This window comes from Carassius auratus, unplaced genomic scaffold (genome assembly GCF_003368295.1).
Source record: "Carassius auratus strain Wakin unplaced genomic scaffold, ASM336829v1 scaf_tig00010016, whole genome shotgun sequence".
Taxonomy (NCBI): domain Eukaryota; kingdom Metazoa; phylum Chordata; class Actinopteri; order Cypriniformes; family Cyprinidae; genus Carassius; species Carassius auratus.
This window is the reverse complement of record NW_020524100.1, coordinates 639-22,136: the sequence shown is the minus strand read 5'-3', so window position 1 is coordinate 22,136 and position 21,498 is coordinate 639. Positions and strand designations below refer to the sequence as shown.

Below are 21,498 nucleotides of genomic sequence, written 5' to 3'. Positions count from 1 at the left end.
AAACTCCACTCACAGCGAAAGCTGCTCACACTGCTCATGTATCCACTCATGGAGAGACTTTCCGTCCTCATCGTTTGAGACACCTATCAGAGAATCCCAAGGCTCACGACTTCATGATTTTCACCACACAAAACATGCCATAAAACCTGCTTAGGGCTCATCTGACAAAAGTTGGCAGGCTGTCCTGGGACAGAACAGATTAAAGGGGATAGTACATGGATATTTCTCAGTCGCTGGTCAATCTCGGCTGTGAGAGCATAACATTGACCTCTACTTAAGCTGTTAATCGTGGAGAAACAAAAAGAAAAGCGAGCAAGTGGGCATGCCACCCAAGAAAAAGGTAAAATGTGTTGTGTGTTTGCGAGTGTGAGTGTGAGGGAGTGATGATGAGGTAGACATGAGAGTGCCATTCGAGGAGATTGCCATCTGTTGCTTTCAGCTGTAATCCATGTGAGCATGAGCTGCTATGCATCATTGCTTCTATACCATATAGACAATACATTGTGTGTGCACCAGTAAAGAGTGCTCTGCCTATGCTGGATGTTTTCTATGGCAAAAGTATAATTATCCTGAAATTTAACCTCCACGTGACAGGTTGCACAATCAATGCGATGCTGAAGGTGATGGAATTGTGCTGAGCAGTGTTATGAACATAATCCTTTTGCAATTGTCAGGATTACAAAACTCAGCTGTTTCTCAAATGATCTCTAAATATAGAACAGGTGTTGTGTTTGTATTTTGTGTGAGTGTGTTTTTAATTTTTGGGACAGTATCCCGATGAGTAGTTTGCTTCACTAAATACTTATAATATAGGAAAAATTATGACCTGTAAAGGGCGCATTAAACTGTTATTGTTATGCTTATATATATATATATATATATATATATATATATATATATATATATATATATATATATATATATATATATATATATATATATATATATATATATATATATATATATATATATATATAACAATAAAAGTTTTTAAATTAATTTATTTATTTAACATGTACTCTGAAAAATGCCATTTTGGAGTATGAAAAAACTAAATTATTTTACATTTATTTAATTTAGTTGGCAAGTTCATATTAAAAAAAAAAATTACAAAAAAAAAATATATATCCAAAATTTGCAAAAAACAAACAAAGAAGCAAACAAAAAAACTTTTGTGGGCATGACAATTTTTATTTTTATTTTAAATTAAAGATTTTTTTTCAGAACCCCGTCACTAATGTTTCATTCAGTTATACTTGACATCTTGATCAGAGATATTGAAAAGCAGTAACTTTTGTCTGCTGGGAAAACAAAACATTTAGTCCTTGTTTTGTAGCTGAGGCTGGTTGAGGACGTGTGAAACTCTAGTCTCTATCTGCTGTGTTGTCCATTGGACAGGACGAGTTTGCATTCGTCTCTTTCTCTCTAAATCCTGGACTGACGCATGCCATCTTAATCTCCTTACAGAGAAGCAATCATGACCAGGAGGCAACAGCGAGAAAGAGAGACGTAATGTGCATGAGTGTCTCTCCCATAGGTCTCATAAAGTGTTTTGTTTCAGTACAGAATGGGCCAGATCTGTACCTATTGCCTCAACTGGCACAATGTTTGGTTGATATAAAAATTATAACTGGTGTTGGTGCAATGCAGTCTATTTTTATGGGGAAACACTAAAATCATCTCTAAAAACTGATCAATGTTATAAACAATCCTTATCATTTAACCTATAGCAACCACATAGTTATCTGGCACAATGTTTATTGTATTATGATTTATTTAAAGTTCTACGTAATATTACAGAGTGATACAACTGATAAAAAAATACAAATGTTCAGTGTACTATTTTGCATGTTATCTACCTTTTTTCAAGATGATAACCTTATTTACTCACAAATTACAAGTTGTAAAAAAAAAATCTATACAGTCATTACATTATATTGTACAAACAGTAACATTTGGCATAGCCTTGAATACAGAGTGGTTGAATACCTGCCAGAGCTCATTTAGCATCAGTCAGGAAATCTTAATCTTAGTCGTAATTAGATTAGGAGGCAGTTGCAAATGAAATGTGCTGCTCCACCATCCACAATTTGTCCTCTGTCCTGTCCAGTCAGAGCTCAGGAAAATGTCCTGACCTCTCGGAAAATTAGTATTCTCTGTTACCCATATATTCACCTGAGACCAAACTGAACATAATGAAATAAATGATCAAATGTTGTATTAAACTTATATAAGCTTATATATATGTGTCATTTTCCAGAAAGAAAAAAAAATCCCATAATTTCCGGCTCCTGCTGTACTTAGTGTTGAAGTAAAAGGTGCTGACTCATTAAATGGATCTGACCCAAATCTCATGACATGTTCTGTGGTGCGGTAGCAGGAGTCACACAGGTTGCAGGAGGTGGATGCTGGAGTAAAGCCCAGGATTCAAACCATAATAGCACTGAACTAAAAATTCCACTAATGTAATACTCTGACTTACTTATTAATCCTATAATTATTTAAAAACTTACACAATACACTGAGTTGTTTCTTTTAAAATAATTTCTTTTAAAATAAATTTTAATTAGAAAATCATACTATACCATATCATATCATACTACTATATTTTAGTTTAATGGGAAACCTAGATTTTAAGCCACACTGTGAAATTTACTGCATAGCCAGCACATTTTTTTCTTGAGGTTTCCATAGCAACGTCTGTTCTTGCCACAATTCCTTACAGCTTTTAATGCACACACACACAGTTCTCTATTGTATTGATAACTTTTTGAAGTTACAGGTCTTCCTGGTGTCAAGCGAGTACATGATTCCTCTGTAACAATATCCTACTGCAGCAAACTGATGACATAGGTATGGTTTGCTACTGTAAAGCCTGGACTATTTGCGACATTCCAGCCACTTCTTAGATAGATTGTCCAACCATCTGGGCATGAGCTGAAGCCTAATTGGGTGATGGACCGGGACAATGATCCAAACCAGAATCAGGTCCACATCTGAACTGCTCAAAAGAATCAAAATGAATGTTTTGGAATCCTGACTTGAATCTAGTAGAGATGACGTGGAAGGAACTGATGAGTATAGTTCACGCTGTTGAAGACTGAGCAGTCTGTTAGAGTTAAACTGCAGAGCAGTTTGGGCAAAGATACTGCTTAATTCATATTCAGTTTACATGGACGATGGACATGGAGGTTTTCTTTTTCTCACAATTCCTTTCCATCTCACAATTCAGACTTTTTTCTAACTTCTTTTTTCCATGTTTTCTTCACAATTGCAAATAAAATCTAAATTCCAAGTTTTCTTGTAAGAGTTGTGAGCTGTAAACTCAGAATTAGAAAGAAAAATACCTGAAAGTCACCTTTTTTTTTTTCAGGTTTCGTTTTTTTTTTTTTTTTTTTTTTTTTCACTAAAATTAAATAATGCATTACAATGAGACATTAAAAATAATACAGTGTGTCTTTGCTCAGGTTCCCTTTGTGCATTATTACATCTTGTTTTGATTTATTTACGACCATTTAGTTCTCCAAAGAGGAATATCATCAAATACTTTTTCACGCCACTGTACAGTAGGTCAAATCTGATGACACTCACTTTGTGGTTTGATAAATAGGTTTGCATTAGTAAGTCAATCCCAGCGTTAATGTGCCTGTGAATATGAAGGAACACTGAAGTACTATGAGTACTATGGAGAGACTTCACTCTTTAATACGATATTTGGTATTGTGTATTACGACACCCTTGGGGAATGAAGGAAATTTTGCATCAATCGAGTAACCGGCCAGTTCCATTTCTGTGAACTCTGGTTTAGGTACTTCACAAGAGATTGCAAAGTCTATACAAAATGTAAAAAGGAAATCTGTAAATCAAGGTATTTTCAAAAATTCTCTCAGACAATAAATCAATCAAGAACAATTTGGGATCCTAAAGTCAAGCAAAAGGGTCTCTTATGTGGTCATTTGAATATACAAAGTATTATATCAAAAAGTGATCAAATTCATCATCTTTTATTAGACTCTAATTTAGATTTTCTTTGTTTGTCTGAAAACTGAAAACTGGCATCCAGTGTAATGAAATCGCTTTGGCAAATTGCATAGATTTGTAATGTATTGGTCTGTCTCTAATTTTATCACCACAGATGTCTTTTGTATTAATTGTAATTTATCATCCACCATCTTAAAATATTAGTTTCTATGAAAACTTTAAACAATTAATTACTAAAACAGCATGATTTCAACAACAAAGTTATTATTATGGGAGATTTTTATTTTAATTGAGATGATAAAACAGTTAGAAAGAATCTCAAACAGATAACTGATCACTTCGATCTGAAGAAAATGATTAAATGGCCCTTTAAGAATAACTAATTCAACAAGGTCTCAAATTGATTTCATTTTTGGTAATTGAGAAGAGTGAATTTAAAAAACGTTTAATATTGTGTCCAGAAAATTATCTAGTAAGAGATTCAATTAATTCAGAAGGAAATATGATTCTTACTGGATTCCAAAACACAAACTAGATGACTTCAGAAGAGCGAACCATCAGATTAAATGGGATGATTTATTAACCGGAAAATATCATTTGAATATTCTCCCCCCAAAAAATTGAGAGCACTTTTAAAGATTTCAGTCGTAAATTGAATCCTAAAAATAAAAAAAAAACATACTTTCCCTTGGGTGAATTCAGATATTTTAGAACTAATGAATAAAAAAGTTGGTCATGGTAGACATGGTAGACAACATTTTGTTAAGTTACAGAATAAAGTTGGTAAAGACCCTGAGAAAAGCAAAGGCTGATTTTTTTCTGAGAATAATTGAAGAGGCAAGAGGTAATTCTAAAACAAACTGGAATCAATTGAGCTACTTAAAAGGAGACAAAAGAAAAGATAGTTAATCAGTTGAATTGATGGTAAATTGGAAGCTGACTAACAATCGAGCTGATGTAGCCGAAGCACTTAATTATTACCTTGTTGACTCGGTAGTCACAATTGCACAATGTTTCTCTCCTGAGTATACATACGTTTATCCAGTTAATACAGTGCAACAAGCCCTTACTCTAAGGGCAATCTCTGAATTAGACGTCAGAAGAACAATTACAGTACATCTCTTAAACAATCCAGAGCAAAGGATATATTTGGTACGGATGTGGTAATGCTTAAAGAGCTTAGTGAGTCATTAGTTAATCCTATCACTAAAAATATCAGTCATTCAGTTTCTCAGGGGATGTTATCTTTTGCTTGGAATTAATCTGTTATTGTGCCTATATTCAAAGGTGGTGATCCACACTCTGCTAGCAATTATAGACCTATTAGCATTTTACCTGTAGTCTCAAAGGTTGCAGAGTAATTGATGACTGCGCAAATTACTAATTATTTGAATAATAGTTATTGTGCATTGCAACCAATGCAGTTTGGTTTTAGAGCAAACTATTCAACTGAGATGGCAAATTGCTACTTCACTGGAAAAGTCTTTACTAGATAAAAGAGGGGTTGTCGGGGCTGTGTTTCTTGACCTCAGTAAGGCCTTTGACACTGTAAACCACAGAATTCTTATGTACAAATTATTAAGTCTGTATTTCTCTCCACATATTTTAAAATGGATTGAATCATATTTGTCAGGTCGCACACAGTATGTTAGTATACTGAATTTTAAGTCAGCCCCCCCAAGTATATCCACTGGTATTCCACAATGACCTATTCTGGGACCTTTACTTTTTATGTTGTACATCAATGATTTTCCATCCATATTTCCTAACACTTGGAATTAATGTATGCGGATGACACTGTTATTTATATACACGGAAGTAGTGTGTCACAAGTTCAACTTACACAAAATCAACTTACACAATTCCTGGTTCATGTCACAGCTTGGCAAGAACAATGCTGTTTACAGTTAAACATCTCTAAATAGTGAGTATGTTCTTTAGCAAATCTAATAGTTTAAGTGTTGTGACAGATGTTTTTGTATCAGGGGAAAAATTGCAAGTTGTATCTGAATATAAGCACCTCGATGTTCTGATTGTTTCCAAACTTATAAAATGGTCTGTAACCGGGTCAGATTTGGACTCAAATTTCAAAAGTTTACTCATTATCATCAAGTTTTACATTATATGTCGTCTGAGGCCACTTTGATGTATGTGCATTCCATGATTATTTATCATATTGCTTACTGTTTAACCACTTGGTCGCAAGCTAGTATTACTGCTCTGAAACCAGTCTATAAACAATCACTAAAAACTCTTGATCAGAAATCAGTTCAATTTTATCATTGTCTAATATTAAAAATATATATAATGCGCTAAACTGGGATAACTTGATCAATTATGTACATATTTGTCTACTGTTTAAGACTATACACAGTCTGACTTCACCAAAAAAAGTTTGTGAATATAAGAACAACTGCTCACCGATCTACAAGGGGTGGGGAAAGGGGACATATTATTCCTTTCAAAAGATGTAAATTCAGTCAATCTGTATTTTCAATCAAAGCTGCATGGGAATGGAACTCCATCCCATCAACAATTAGAAGATTACATACTTTTGGTTCTTTTCAGTTTCATCTCAAAAAATGGTCACTGACAACTCAGCACTGTCAACATTAGTATTTTTTTCTTGACAATAGACTTCTTTGTACTATTTTTCTCTTGGTTATGTTGCCTTCTCCTGTTGCCATCTCTCTCTCTGTCTCTCTTTCTCTTATAGTCTACAGATGAAAAATTGCCTTTTTGGCTAATTCTGGCACATTTACCGTTATGTTTATTAATTTAATGTGCATTGCCCCTGTTGACAATTAAACTTCAACTTAATACATCTAAGAATGAGAATATAAATGATCCAAATCCAGACTAAACTCTATGGGTGGATGAGCATTTTTGTGAGCATGGCATTAGTTACTTATTCAGGAACATTTTGTACTGCTCTCTCCGTGACATTGACTTGCAGGAGAGGTGGTGCTGAGTGAACAGATGTCTATGGCAGACATGAGTAAACAAAAGTGAGCACCTCTACATGACTGTGCCTATGGGAAAAGCCCTCTCCACTCCCCACCCTCCAATTATCCTGGTTTCCTCTAGTTCCTCGTTTTTTTCATTCCTTTTCTCAATCTCGTTTCACCGCCTTCTCTGCTAATTAACCTCATTTCTTTCAACACAAACGATGTTATGTTTGCCGAATGGCCTTGAGTCAGTTTATCTAATGGGTACTGCATTACGCCTGTTTATTTTAAGCACTTGTGAGCACAATATTTATTATTAATAACATTCAAGCTCACATTGACGTTCTTGACAGACTTTATGAAACATTTACACCAGTAGTGGCTGTCTTGATAGCAAGGTGATCAGCCTTATATTAAAGTCAGTATGATGGTGTCAGACTGCATACAACCAGACATCATGACATCATGAATATTAGAAATGAGAGTAACTGAAATGTGATTTGATGACTAAAATGCATAAGTAGTGAGGTTAACTATGTTGCTGGAGTTTTACAATAAAAAAAAAAAAAAATTATATATACAGTATATATATATAAAATAAACAATTAACATAACAGTAAAGTTGAACTTTCTCCAGTTTTATAGTAAAATATCTATATTTCCATCTAACATTAAGATACATTTACTTGAGAAGCATAATTGGGTGATCTATTAAGCATGAGAGGGTGAACCAACTTTAGGGTAAGGATAAGTAACCTAATGTAAGTGTAATTCAGGGGAGGTTCTAAACCCTTTTTAGGTGGGTTTCACATGATGATTTTCAATGATTGCATTGTGCGTGATTGGTTATAATGCTTAATGCTGAAACACTAATGGATATAAATATGGGGCAACCTGAGCTGATCTTAATTCAATGCCGCAGTCTACACTTTTCATTCATTTTCACTTTATTCACAGCAGATGTAATAGATTTATTTTAATTGTGCAGGTGCATTTTTGTCCAATTGAGTAGCATTATTGCCCCAAGTCCACATGGCCAGGGTAGCCAGGGCTCGCCTTGAGACTTATCTTATTTTTAAGAAAACAGTTATTTTAAATCATAATAATATTTCACAATAACTTTTTACTGTATTTTTTATTAAATAAATGGCGAGCATAAGAGATTCCAGTGTTCAAAAACATCAAAAAAATCATGCTAAACCGAAGCTTTTGAATGGTAGTGTAAAAGACTACAGAACTGTTTTAACTGATGTTCTTCACTATTGCCCTAGACATACTTTTTGTTGTTGTTGTTGTTGTTTGTTTTTTTAACTTAAGAATGAACCTCACCCGTTTTTATTGTTTAAATAGAAAAAAAGAGTTAATGTTGTAGGCCTTATATTCTAGAGCTTTGATTTCTCATCAAAAGACTGTGAAGGTGCCATGTAAGATACCATGTAATATCTATTATCAAACCCATTAGCAGCTCATATAGAAGATTTTGTGTCATAAGAACTGCTTTTCCCATCACCGAGTTGAAAACATTATGGACATTGTGTTATGAAATTTTATAAATGCAATCTTTGTTTTGTGGTAGCATTTTGCCATAGATTAGTGTTGAAAAATGATAGGGAGTGTTATGCTCGTATCAATTTATAAGATCAATTTGACACAGCTAAATAGTTTTAGTTCTTATTGCCTGACATTACTGAGAAACTCTACATGACTTTGAACACTGCCCTTTGAGAGGAGTTGGTAATAAAATTTGATGAAGGAGCCCTGCAGGAGAAAGCGGGGGATCATTTGTGACTTTGATGACACTGTCCTTATATAGTGGAGTAATCTCTACTGAAAACAGTGTATTATCAATGCATATGCCTCATTTAATGATTTAATCATATCATGAGAAGATCTTTGTACCTGGTTAGGATAAATTATCTCTGTTTTAAACTTTAAAATATTTATTCATTTATTTTATTTGACTCAAAGACAGCATAGTTTCAGCTTAATCATTTCAACATTGACATGGAGTGTTATATTTAACGCTATGTGAACAGTCAAGTGCTTGTTGCTACTGTGAGTCAGAATGAGTCAGAAGGGACAGAAATGTCTCGGGGAAAGAGAATGAGTCTGGGTGTTATAATAATGCTGGTTCTTACTCTTGTGTGACTGTGGTAGGGTTCGGCGGACCGTCAGGACTCAGGGGCCACTGAGGAGAAGGAGAAGAATGCCCAAGTCCAGCTGGACAAGGCCAAGGTAGATTGCAACTCCATTATTCTCTCAGCTGCCCATTCCTGCTACCAGTGACGGTGGCAACAAGGACCGAAATATATCACAGTTTTAGATGTGCTCATACATTTTACATTGCTCTTTTTCCCCTGTCAAAGTAACAAGGAAGCTGTGTCAAAAAGCTAATCACCAAATGCCTGTGTTTAAACAGCACATCAGTGTTAAATCTTATACTCTACAAAATCAAGGCTCTATATGCAAATGACAAACAATAGCTACAGTTACCTTTTCTTCTGTTCTTTTATACAGTCCAAAAACAGATAAGAAGCACTGTGGCAAACCATGAATGAGCAACAAACAACAAACACTTTGTGTTTTATCATCTGCTCTTTACAGAGTCCAGTTTTGCTCAGCTTTTAAAAACTGAATGAAACCCTTATAACTGCGTCAGTGAGCTCTCTGAGGTCCTTTCAAAATTAAGGTACGGAGTAGACAGGATCATGTCCTGCTTTAGTCCACAATCTCTATCTCCCACAGAGAATCACCTTTAAAAACCAGGCTATAAGCAGCTAGACTGCTATAGTGTTGACATTTGACTTTCTTTTAATTAAATACCAAATTATAATACGATAAATTAATTAAACAAAGTGATTTTTTTTAAGTCAGTAAAAGATAATGGTATCACTTTGTTTTAATGCTCTTGCAATCCTTTATTATTATTTTTAAATGTATATCAGGTTTTCTTAAAAATCTATCTAACTAAAAAGCATGGGAATGTGATTATTTTGCCCCATTTAAACATGAATGTAATATCAAATATCAAAACTGTTTTTACATGAGTGGATTAAAAACAGTATAAACATTATTTTACAGAATTTTATAAATGACTTTTTTTTATGGTAGGGACTTTGCAATTGACCAGTGTTGAAAAATTATAGGGAGTATTATGCTTATCCATTCTGAACCATTTTTTTCATTTGACTTTTGACTTATTGATTAGAAACAAAAAGATTACAGTATTTTAAAATATGGAGACTTGGAGGATTTTTTTTTAAAAGAAAATAATTAATACTTTGTAATATACAGTAAGTCTTAGTAAGGCCAATAGACAGCATTACCCTTTTCTGGGCTGATATGGAGCTCTTTTAGAATGAATTTGTGCATTGCAATGGGTTTGAAGGTAAATGAATGAAAGCTATTATTAGTAACTTGCCTGGGGCAGTGCAGCACATGTGCCATTGCTCAAATCACCAGTGTTTTCTGTTCCAGCATGCTGGTCTGTCTGCTGCCTTTAACTTATACACAACCTCATGGACACATTTACAAATAAAATGGTAGAGCTGCACTACACATGGAGATTTTGTTTACATATAGTTACTAGAAACATACTGTTGCAGTTCTTGCTCACAAAGGATTATGATGCATTCAGTGTATTTTTATTTAATTATGTTTCAATCTTTCCTTTTTGTTGCGATTATTCAGTTTAAGCCTGTTGCTTTCGCCGTGCGCACAAACTTCACCTACACTCCTGCAGATGATGACAACGTCCCTATACCAGGCCATGGGGTTTCTTTTGAAGCTAAAGACTTCCTGCATATTAAAGAGGTCAGTGTATTCCCTGATCACCTGCACGATCATCACACTGAAGTAAATCAAAGTAATGTCAATATAGTCGATGAAGATGGTTTTTAAATCTAAAATTTTTTGTTGTTTTTGTTGTTGGTTACAGAAATTTAATAATGACTGGTGGATTGGACGGCCTGTAAAGGAAGGGGGAGAGGTTGGTTTTATCCCCAGCCCGGTGAACCTGGAGACAATTCTGATCAGAAGAGAGGTGCAGGCCAGGAAGGCTGCCAAAGCACTGGCCAAGTAAACAAATCTCATTAAAAATGCAGTGTGGAGTCTTCATTTTGTTATCTTTGTGTTCTTATTGCATGGATGAATCAGCTGTTTAAATGTGCATATACTGCGCCAACACTCATTGTGTACAAAATGCTTTTTTTCTCCTTACAGTAAAGCGGCTAGTGTTGCCAAAGATGATATGAATGCAAAGAAAGCAGCTCCACCACCAACAGGTGCGCTGACACTTCATGTACATTATTTACATTAGCATGTAGGTTTCCCTTTGTAATTGATAATTCTTTATTTGTTATTATCCACTTATCTAGACAAAAAGTATGTATGTGGAACATAAATAGTTATAATTTGGCATAAAATGTCTTATTTTAAATATAAATTAATATTTGTATCCTTTAGTTCAGCAAGTGAAGAAGAAATCGGTGAGCAAATGCATAATGCTGTGATTAAGACCACATCACACACATTTATTTTTATATTCATATATTGCCTGTTTGTTGAAGCATATTTTCACTCAGTTTCTTTGACTGCAGGGAGAGCAGCTGGCTGCATATGATGTTGTGCCTTCCATGCGTCCCGTGGTACTCATGGGGCCTTCGCTCAAGGGCTATGAGGTGAGGGCCATTGCCTCATGTCTCCATTAAGTGCAATGTTTAGGCATTCACTGTCCAAACTCTCTGAGGATCTTTGCTTCAAAGGAGCCAGTGGCTCAGAATACATATGATAATATATTACTCTTAGAATAAAACATGAAAAGTACTATTCTTATTTTAATACATTGTTTGTAATGTGTCTTATAGCCCAACCTGAGGATTAAATTCTAAATTGTTCTCTTATGCCACACTTGTGATGCACAAATATGTAGTGCCCTCTATTGTACATAACGGAAACTACACTTTTATGAAGTACTATTATTGAGTTGCGTGTTTTCTACCTTTTATTTCAATTTACAGGTTACAGACATGATGCAAAAAGCTCTCTTTGATTTTTTAAAACACAGATTTGAAGGAAGGTATGGTGCACATGATTAAGGAGTTAATGGACTGTTGACTCATTTCAAAGGAATATTTACTATAACAATGGTTGTGTGTAGACAAAAAGAGTATTGTGACTTTTCATATGTAAATCCTTTGCTAGAATTACAATCACCCGGGTGACAGCAGATATTGCACTTGCCAAGCGATCGATCCTCAACAACCCCAGCAAGCACGCCATAATGGACCGCTCCAACACCCGTTCCAGTTTAGGTAATCACTACTTGCTGTTTTCTTCATGTTTTTCTGTCTGTATGTCATTCCATACAAAGTACACAATATATTATAAATGTATTGGCTTGAAATAATAAATAAACAATTTAATGCAGAATCAGAGAGAAAGAATGTATTGGTTGTTGCACCCAAACATATTAATATAGGCTACTTATGTATTAATAAAGGAAATTAATAATTAACTATTTAACATTGGGATAACAGAGCCTGATCCTGCACTGCAAAAATAAATTATTAATATGAACTTTTGTCTCAATTTTGTTTAATACATTTACTTAAGAAGGTAGACTGAATACATAAACAAGTTATTTGGTTTGATAGATTTTTTCATAATTGTTTAAAAATAAGACATAAATACTGATTAATAAAACCATTTTTTTTTTCTGAAAAAAAAAGGAAAAAAATATCCCACTTACAGAGAAACTCCCACTGCTTTTAAATTGTATCTCTCACAGCACTAACAGTATATTTTGATTGTAATTATTAAATGGCTGTTTATCATTAGTGGATGTGTTTTCTCACCAAGTGTGGATCTGAGGTGTGTAGCTCACTTTGTTAAGGAGATCTGTTTTCTCCACTCTGTCCCACACATTGCTCTCTTTCCTCAGATGCCGTGGGTATGTATTACAGCAGTAGCCTGTCTCTGTTCCCCAACTCACTCCTGTTGGTGTCACCAGAACTACTTTACCTCTTAGAGAACACTATAAGTGTCAAAGTGCCCTGCTACTTTTAGTGAAGGTCACTGCTTTCTAAAAGCTTCGGCTTGTGTAAACCACAAAATCTCCATTGACCTTCCTAATTTATACATCAATTTATTGGTCAAACAAATGCAAGCCAAAGTATTTAGTGCGTATGTAAGAGTGAGTTATGTGCTGCTTAATCAGTAAAGAAAAAAAAATTATATATATAGAAATAAGATATGTAATTAAGTAAGATAATAAGAATAGTTTTTCTCTTGACAAAATAAAACTATTTCCTAATGCAGTGAGAACAAAAGAGTGTTTTGATATTTTAACTTGAAAACAGTGTAAAACCACTGAAAATGATTTTTTTTTTTTTTTTGACCGTGTCTTGTGATTTGTGAAAGATAAGTTTTAAAGAGCAAGTTTTAAACCATTGTTCTGCTGCATCCTGTGGACGAGGAACCGTTCTGTCAGCATATTTTGATCATTTCTGTTTTCATTGACATATTGCATGACCTGTGTATGGAATGCATTTAGTTTTGAAGATGGGGCTTTCACTTTTATACACCCTTTTATATATATATATCATGAAAGTGGAAGAAATGTTTCATCTTTATCTTTTTTGATAATCTTCCTACATATACTCAAGGAGTTTGACATAAACAGCTTCCCATTACATTTGAAGTGCTTTTGGCTACACTTCAGCAGATTTGTACTTTGACAGCATCATATTTTTGAAGATGTCATTTATAAGGATTTTTGGTTGACTAGTCTCATTTATTTCTTAATCTGCCCCTACAGCTCAAATCCAAGGAGAGGTTGAGAGGATTTTTGAGTTAGCACGCAGTCTACAGCTTGTGGTTCTTGATGCCGACACCATTAACCACCCTCTCCAACTAAGCAAGACCTCCTTGGCCCCGATCCTGGTGTATGTCAAGATTTCATCACCCAAGGTCAGAAACTCTGTTCAGCTTGCAAACATTCTTTCAATAGTCATTTGTTTACTGATGAAACAAACATTATACATTACTTTTCAAAAGTTTGGGCTTGTAAGATTTTTAATTGTTTAAAAAAAAAAAAAAAAAAATCTTATGCTCACAAAAATGTGTATTTAAAAATACAATAATATTATGAAAATACGTTTTTGGTATAAGTTGTTTTCTATTTTAATATATTTTAAAAGGTACAGTAATTGTAAAATGTCATATTCCTGTGATGGCAAAGCTGGATATTCAGAAGCCATTGATCCAGTCTTCAGTGTAACATGATCCTTCAGAAATCATTCTAATATTTGATTTTCTGCTCAAGAAACATTTTTCATTATTATCAATTTTGAAAACAATTATGATACTTATGAAACCATGACACATTTTTATGGATTCTTTGATGAATTAAATGTTCAGTAAATGCATTTTTACGAAATAGTAATCTTTTTATTTTAATTTTAAATGTATTTACTGTGACTTTTGATCAATTAGTATGATCTGTGTTTTTGTTTTTTCATTTAAATTATGTTTTTAATAATGCACATTGTTCATTTAATTTGCATAAATGGTTTTTTGTTACCATAGCTTTTCAATTAAAATCTTATAATCTACATTCTGCAAAATTAACCTTAAAGCAATTTTTTTTATGTTTTGTAAGAGGTACATTTCAAAACAGGGCTTATTCAGTGTTGAGAATTATGTTTAACACTTAGTCATCAGTTAAATAGCTATTTAGTCATCAGAAGGAAATGAATTCAGCTTTCATTTAGTATGTTAACCAGTTCCAGCTGCTCTGTGCCAATTCCCTAGTTTGGAAAAATATTAAAAGAATCATTTGCTGGTATGCTCAAGTATACCATATATTATAGATGGTATAAAAATTGCCACTAGGAGGCAGAAACAAGATTAATTCTGTCAGCACAGCGATATCTGATGTGGTAAACTTGTTTGATAAACTTTTCTAATAACCACAAATATCTTTTAAAGTGCACTACAGTACATCATTCAAAATGATATATATCTGTCATATCAATAAGATCTATCTGTCTGTCACTGGGCTACACAAAGCATGGTTTCATTTACTGCCCAGAAGCTTTTGAATGTGCAGCCATTACATTTACATAGGAAATGCTTGTTTGAGAGAAGACTGGTTGCACAAAAACACTAACCTTTCTCTTGTGATCCAACATGACCTAACATTCACTGTTCTTTCACCCCATGTGCCTCCCACTCATCCTTCCTGTGCCTTTTTCCTTCCTCTTTTCATCTGCTGTTCAGGTTCTGACAAGACTGATAAAGACCAGGGGCAAATCTCAGACTAAACATTTGAATGTTCAGATGGTGGCCGCCGACAAACTGGCCCAGTGTCCTAATGTAAGTGTACTTAAACAAACATGTGTATGTTTGTTTATGTAACATATACATATATGTAACATATACTAAAGATATTTAAATGTTTTTTGTATGATTGCAGATGACCCTTTACTAAAAATCTGCCTCTATTAAAGGAATAGTTCACCCAAAAGTGTACAGAAAATTTACTCAGACCATCCAAGATATAGATGAGTTTGTTCATTCATCAGAACAGATTTGGAGAAATTTAGCCTTAGCCTATATCACTTGCTCACCAATGGATCCTCTGCAGTGAATGGGTGCCATCAGAATGTAGAATCAGAGTCTAAACAGCTGATTAAAGCGTCACAAAAATACACAAGTAAACCACCAAACTTATGTTTTTCAGTTAACATCTTCTGAGCTGAAAAGCTGCCTCTTTGTTATAAATAAATATATCAAGACTTTTTTAACCGTTAATATTGCTTTTTTCCAGTAAAAACAAATTTATGTCATCTCGCCTGAATAAGAAGAGCAATATGTATAGATCAAGCACATTTTATAATACAAAAAAAAAAAAGCAAAACAGTTCTAAACCATGTCAGTGGATTTTGATGTGAGGGGACATCAGGGGATAGATTTTTCACTGGAGGCAGTGATATTATAGATAGAGGTTTCGTATCAATCCACTGGAGATGTAATGCTACATTTCTCAGAATTTTGTTCTGATGAAGAATCAAATTTCACTACATCTTGGAAGGACTGAGGGCAAGTAAATTATTAGAAAAAAAACTCAGTGAACTATTCCTATATCTTTACAGAACATCCCATTGCAATGAATCATACATTTTATGATAAGCTCTATTTTCATGTGGAGTGGTTAATTAAATTTTAAGGCATAATGGTCAATTAATCATGATACAAAATGTAACCTTGTTATGCACTTGATATATAACATCTGATAAACTTAGAGTCTGTTTCTTTAGAAATTTTGGACCTCTTTGGTGGCCTCCTTTGAACACTACCATTATTTCTAATTCAAGCCTAGCTGGAGGGCCTAATCACAAACTGTTTTTGTGTGATTATCAAGAGACTGTTATTTTTATACTGTTATGATGTTGCGAGACACCCAAGGCCGTAGTTGACATAGATTAGCCTCCAAGCATTATCATGTGTTATGTGCTTAATTTCACTGTCACTTATGCTTACCCTTTATTGTGACATCACTATTGGTCTCTCTCATAGGAGCTGTTCGATGTCATCTTAGATGAGAACCAGCTGACAGATGCCTGTGAACACATTGCTGATTATCTGGAGGCCTACTGGAGAGCCACACACCCTCCTGAAATGGAGCCTTCCAACCCCATGCTGGAGAAACTGGCAGAAAACACACTCCCCACCAGCCCCACACCTGCTAAGGTACTATACACACTGAGAAAAACAGGAGATGAATTACTCAAACATATGCAGACAGTCTGTGGATTTTTAGGAGTGAACCTAAACAAGTCAAGAAATGCTCTTTAGTAATGTGTTTTCTGATTGGATGCATAACTAAAAAAATTCACCCCATGAATGTGTATAAAATAAACACTTTTCACACACTCAGTTTAATTTGTCAAAAGACAGTGATCAATAGTAAATACACTCTATTCGTCAATATGTTTGGGGTTGGTAAGATTTGTAAATGTTTTTGAATCACTAAGACAACATTTGTTTTGGTCAAAATTACAGTATTTAGACAGTTATGTTGTGAAATATTATTACTATTTAAATAACTGTTTTCTATTTTAATATAGTTTAAAATGTAATGCATTCCTTTGATGGCAAAGCTGAATATTCATCAACCATTACTTCAGTCTTCAGTGCAACATGATTCTTCAAAAGTCATTCTAATATGCTGATTTGCTGCTCAAGAAACATTTCTTATGATAATCAATATTAAAAATCAGACGGATGGCTTAATACTTATGTGGAAATTTTAATACATTTTTTTCCCTCAATTTATTTTAAAGAAATGAAAGTTCAAAAGGACAGCATTTTGTAATGAGGGTGAGGCAGAGGCTGTGTTAGAATCCATTTGCGGAAATTTAATGAGCAAATAGTTTAACAATTCAAAATGTGGGGCAGAAATCAGAGTTGTGGTCACAGGCCAAGAAGTCAAAATCATAGTAATCAGTTCAACCAGCAAACAAGTATGAAGGAAGCTAGTACTGGCACTCGACCAGGACGTCCCCATGGTCGTGGGGCTGGACAGTCAGGTCTGGCTCAATGGAAGTCTTCGATAAATTATGGATCCAGGATGTCAGGGGCGGCTACCCATGATCTTTCCTTAGGTCCATAGCCCTCCCAGTCCACCAGATATTGGAGCTGACCCCCTCGTTGTCTTGAGTCCAGCAACTCATTCACCTTGAATGCTGGTGATCCATCTATATCCAGCGTTGGTGGTTGCTCTTGGTTCTCAGAATTGGGGTCATCATCCAGGTGGACCGGTTTAATGAGCGAGACATGGAAGGAGGGAGAAATACGGTAGTTAGTCGGAATACCTGGGGCTGAGCTTCCTGCTCGGTAGCCACAGCTTGAGCTCCCCCATAGAAAGCCAGACCCATTGTCCTGGTTGGTAGCGAGAGGACATCGTCTGTTGGCCTGGAACTCTAGTGTTTTGACGGCTCTTTGTAGAAGGACATGGGCACTGTCTCACACCCTCTCACTGCGTCTGATCCAGTCACCGACTGCAGGTACAGATGAGGGTTCACCTGACTACAGGAACAAGGGGGTTGTTATCCCAACATGCATTGGAAAGGGGTCCTGCCAGTGGAGGAATGAGCTAGGGAGTTTTGAGCATACTCAGCCCATGGAAGTAATCCTGTCCACGGTTCTATTCACAATTACAATAAGTTCTGAGATACCTTCCAATCTCCTGGTTCAACCTTTGCACTTTGCCATTTGACTGGACGTGGATGTGGAAATTGGGTTCCTCTGTCAGAAACAATATCCTCAGGCAAACCATAGACTCTGAAAACATGGTGGAATAGGGCTTGTGCTGTTTCCATGGCTGTGGGGAGACCTTTGAGAGGGATCAAACGAAATGCTTAGAGAAGTGATCAATAATTACTCGTATGGTGGTGAAACAATTGGAGAGTGGCATGTCTGTGACAAAGTCTATGGACAAGTGAGACCAAAGACGTTGAGGAATCCTTGGGAGTCTTGGATCAAGCGCAATTTGGCAGGTCTTGAGATAGGTTACCACATCTCTGGTCATCAATGGCCACCAGACACAGTTCTGTAATAGGCGGCAGTTGTGAGAAATTCCAGGATGTCCTGAGCTCAGAAAGGTATGGATCCATTGCATGACTTGGAGACATAAACCTTGAGGCACAAAATGTTTGTTTTGGGGACTGTTTGCTGGTGGGCTCATTGAATCTCTTCCATAATGTCCCAGGTTACTGGAGCATTGATAACAGATGGTGGAAGGATAGATTCAGGTGTGACATTGTCTGTTGAAGGATCGAGACATCTGGATAGAGCATAAGCCTTACTGTTCTTGCTGCCAGGTCTGTATGTGACAGTAAACTGGAAACAGGTGAAGAATAAAGACCAACAAGCTTGACTGGGATTCAGGTGTTTGGCACTCTTGATGTATTCCAGGTTTTTATGATCTGTGATGAATTGGAATGGATTCACTCAAGTCAATGCCTCCACTCTTCTATGACTGCCTTCATGGATAGAAGTTCTTTGTTACCTACATCATAGTTACACACAGCAGAAGTTAGTTTTCTTGAGAAGAATGTGTAAGGGTAGAGGTTTCCTGGTTGAACATGATGCTGGGAATGAACGGCTCCGATCCCGCAATCAGATGCATCAACTTCTAACACAAAGGGAAGGTTAGGATCAGGATGCTTAAGAATCGGCGCAGTGGAAATACTGTTCTTGAGTTTGGTGAAAGCTTGGGGAGCTTCTTCAGTCCATTTGAGTTTTGATGGCTTGCCTTTTAGCAGTGACAAATGTAGTTATGAATGAAGCATCTGTAGACATTTATTTGAAATATAAATCTTTTGTAAATGTATTTAATGTCACTATATAAATTTAATAAAATAAATATAGTAATTTATTTTGTAAAACAAAACAAAAAAGTCTCCTTAGACCTTTGAACAGTGATATACATATAATCATTAAATCATTTCATTTCCATTCAAGTGTCATTTCCACCACATCTCACATTATTCCCATATCATATTTCATCTCAGATATGCTTCACTGACAATTTTGTTTTATTAGTAACCAAGCAGACTAAATTTTCTGTATTATTTTCTCATTAATGTCTCTTATAACTTCAGTTTAGCCCGATTTCTAACAGATTTTATTAGTTTATGTTTACTAGTGTGTTCTGTTCTTTTGTAAAAGTCTGCTTTGACTGCTTTGAAACATCTGCAGGCTCCATAAAGTCTGAAATTTAGCTTAGTGCTGTGTCATTCTGTGACATTTTCCATTTCTCCCCCAACTCTTACTAAACTTTCTTGGACATTTAAAGAAGACTTGAGCTTTAAGGACCTTTGCTGAGTGAGATGGTGGTCTCTGAGGTAAAATTCCTATAGTGCCAGCACCTACTAGTTTGTACTTCCTAGTGTCCATAGTATTAGTAATAGCCTATTTTAGGTGTTGTAAGTAAACTTTATTATAGGGCCATTTTTGTAGTTTAATGTCTTTGCACAAGACTAAACAAGCAATTGCTTTCTTTTATTTTTATTATTATTACATTACTTAGGGATATGCTAAACTAAATATTTCGATAATCAACTAGTCAGTGGTGATATCTGAATAATTAAAGTACGATTTGCTTGTTTCTTTTCTGGTGGAGATGCCTCTGCAGAATCATGGGTAATTAAGGTTTTTACCAGGATTTTTGCAGTTAATTATGATTATTAAAAAAAATAAGAAATAATCAGGGCTTATGACTTCAAGAAAAGCATATTCTATTAATTAACAAACTTATAGTTCACAGGAGGTCTGCCTTTTAAAGGTTTACAAGTAAACCAAATGTTTTTTTTTTTTTTTACTTCTGGAGCCCAGATGCTGCACATTATTTTTGGTTTGCTTCTATTCCAAATAAATCTTCAATGCTAAGAGACATAGTCTAGAAGCCACAAAATTCTAATATTCATGTCATATATCTCTTATACAGGATGAACAGAAAAGCAAGAAGTCGGTTGCTACCAAGAGAAAAGGATCTCAAGAGCACCAACAGGAGCATCTTCCCCAGGCTCATGAGACGAGAGAGGAGGAGGAGGAGGAGGAGGAAGAAGAGGAGGTGCAGGAGGAGGCCGAGGAGGAGGAGAGACTTCTTCGTAGTGAGCCAAAGAGACATAGCAATCGTCATCACCACCATCATCATCATCACCACCATCGCTCCAGCACCAGCCGACCGACAGAGCCCCACAACAAACACCAGCAGCAAGTGCACCACCAACGGCCCGCTGACATGGAGCTGCTTCCTGCTAAAGACATTTCATATACAGAGTCCGGAGCAGGCGCACGCTCCCGGTTGAGGGCGACCCAGACCAAACCGAGGTCTACCACAACAGGACTACAACTCAAAAGGACCATAACCATCACCATCACCACCGGCATCACCACCGCCGCGGGACCACAGACGTTCAACCGGATTATTCCCATCTCGAGCAGCAGGACTACGAACTGGAGCACAATGAGCACAACAGGCAACAGAGACAGTCGAGCCAGCTGCGCTCGCACAAACAACCGCACCACTATGCTCACTCACACCACAGTCACTACCAGGGACGGGAGCGGGACGGGGAGATGAACAGGTGTGTAGGGACAGAGGAGTGGACGGAAGACATGTACATTCATCGCTGAGATGGTCATTGTTATAATGCTGCTATGTGAAATGCTGGATACGTGTACTCAGGACAACATGGTTTCTTCTTCTTTATCCATTCTGCTGCATCATTGCCTGTTCTGGTCAGCGTCTAATTTTCTTGATTTTGAGTTATATCCATATAATTCTGTGTTCCTCTGGGTTTATATTCTTCTCCTACCATCAGGGCCATGACTACTTCATTTTTAAATGATTTTAGCATATTGGTCCTGGCATTCATCTCTGTTTGTTACTGTCCCTGTTTCATGATATGTACATATGCAATCTGGTTATGTTTTATATTGCGATGCGCTTAGTCTTACCAATCTTTATTTGTAGCCCTTGAGAAAGATAACACATTTT

The 21,498-nt window shown here is 35.7% G+C and overlaps 2 protein-coding genes across 2 annotated transcripts; both read left to right on the top strand.

The window, feature by feature from the left end:
• LOC113072739 (voltage-dependent L-type calcium channel subunit beta-2-like) lies at window positions 1–20,781 on the top strand (the record flags this gene model as incomplete). The annotated part of the gene is made up of 14 exons (XM_026245705.1): window positions 1–340; window positions 9,087–9,164; window positions 10,620–10,742; window positions 10,867–11,006; window positions 11,151–11,212; window positions 11,394–11,416; window positions 11,528–11,608; window positions 11,948–12,006; window positions 12,132–12,241; window positions 12,871–12,879; window positions 13,747–13,898; window positions 15,210–15,305; window positions 16,509–16,682; window positions 20,443–20,781. Coding segments are annotated over exons 1-14 (1,464 nt in total), but the record flags the coding sequence as incomplete, so codon positions are not given.
• Window positions 20,782–20,783: 2 nt separating this feature from the next.
• On the top strand, window positions 20,784–21,262 carry LOC113072736 (uncharacterized histidine-rich protein DDB_G0274557-like; the record flags this gene model as incomplete). Its single annotated transcript, XM_026245702.1, has 1 exon — window positions 20,784–21,262. A coding segment is annotated over one exon (351 nt), but the record flags the coding sequence as incomplete, so codon positions are not given.
• Window positions 21,263–21,498: the final 236 nt, after the last annotated feature.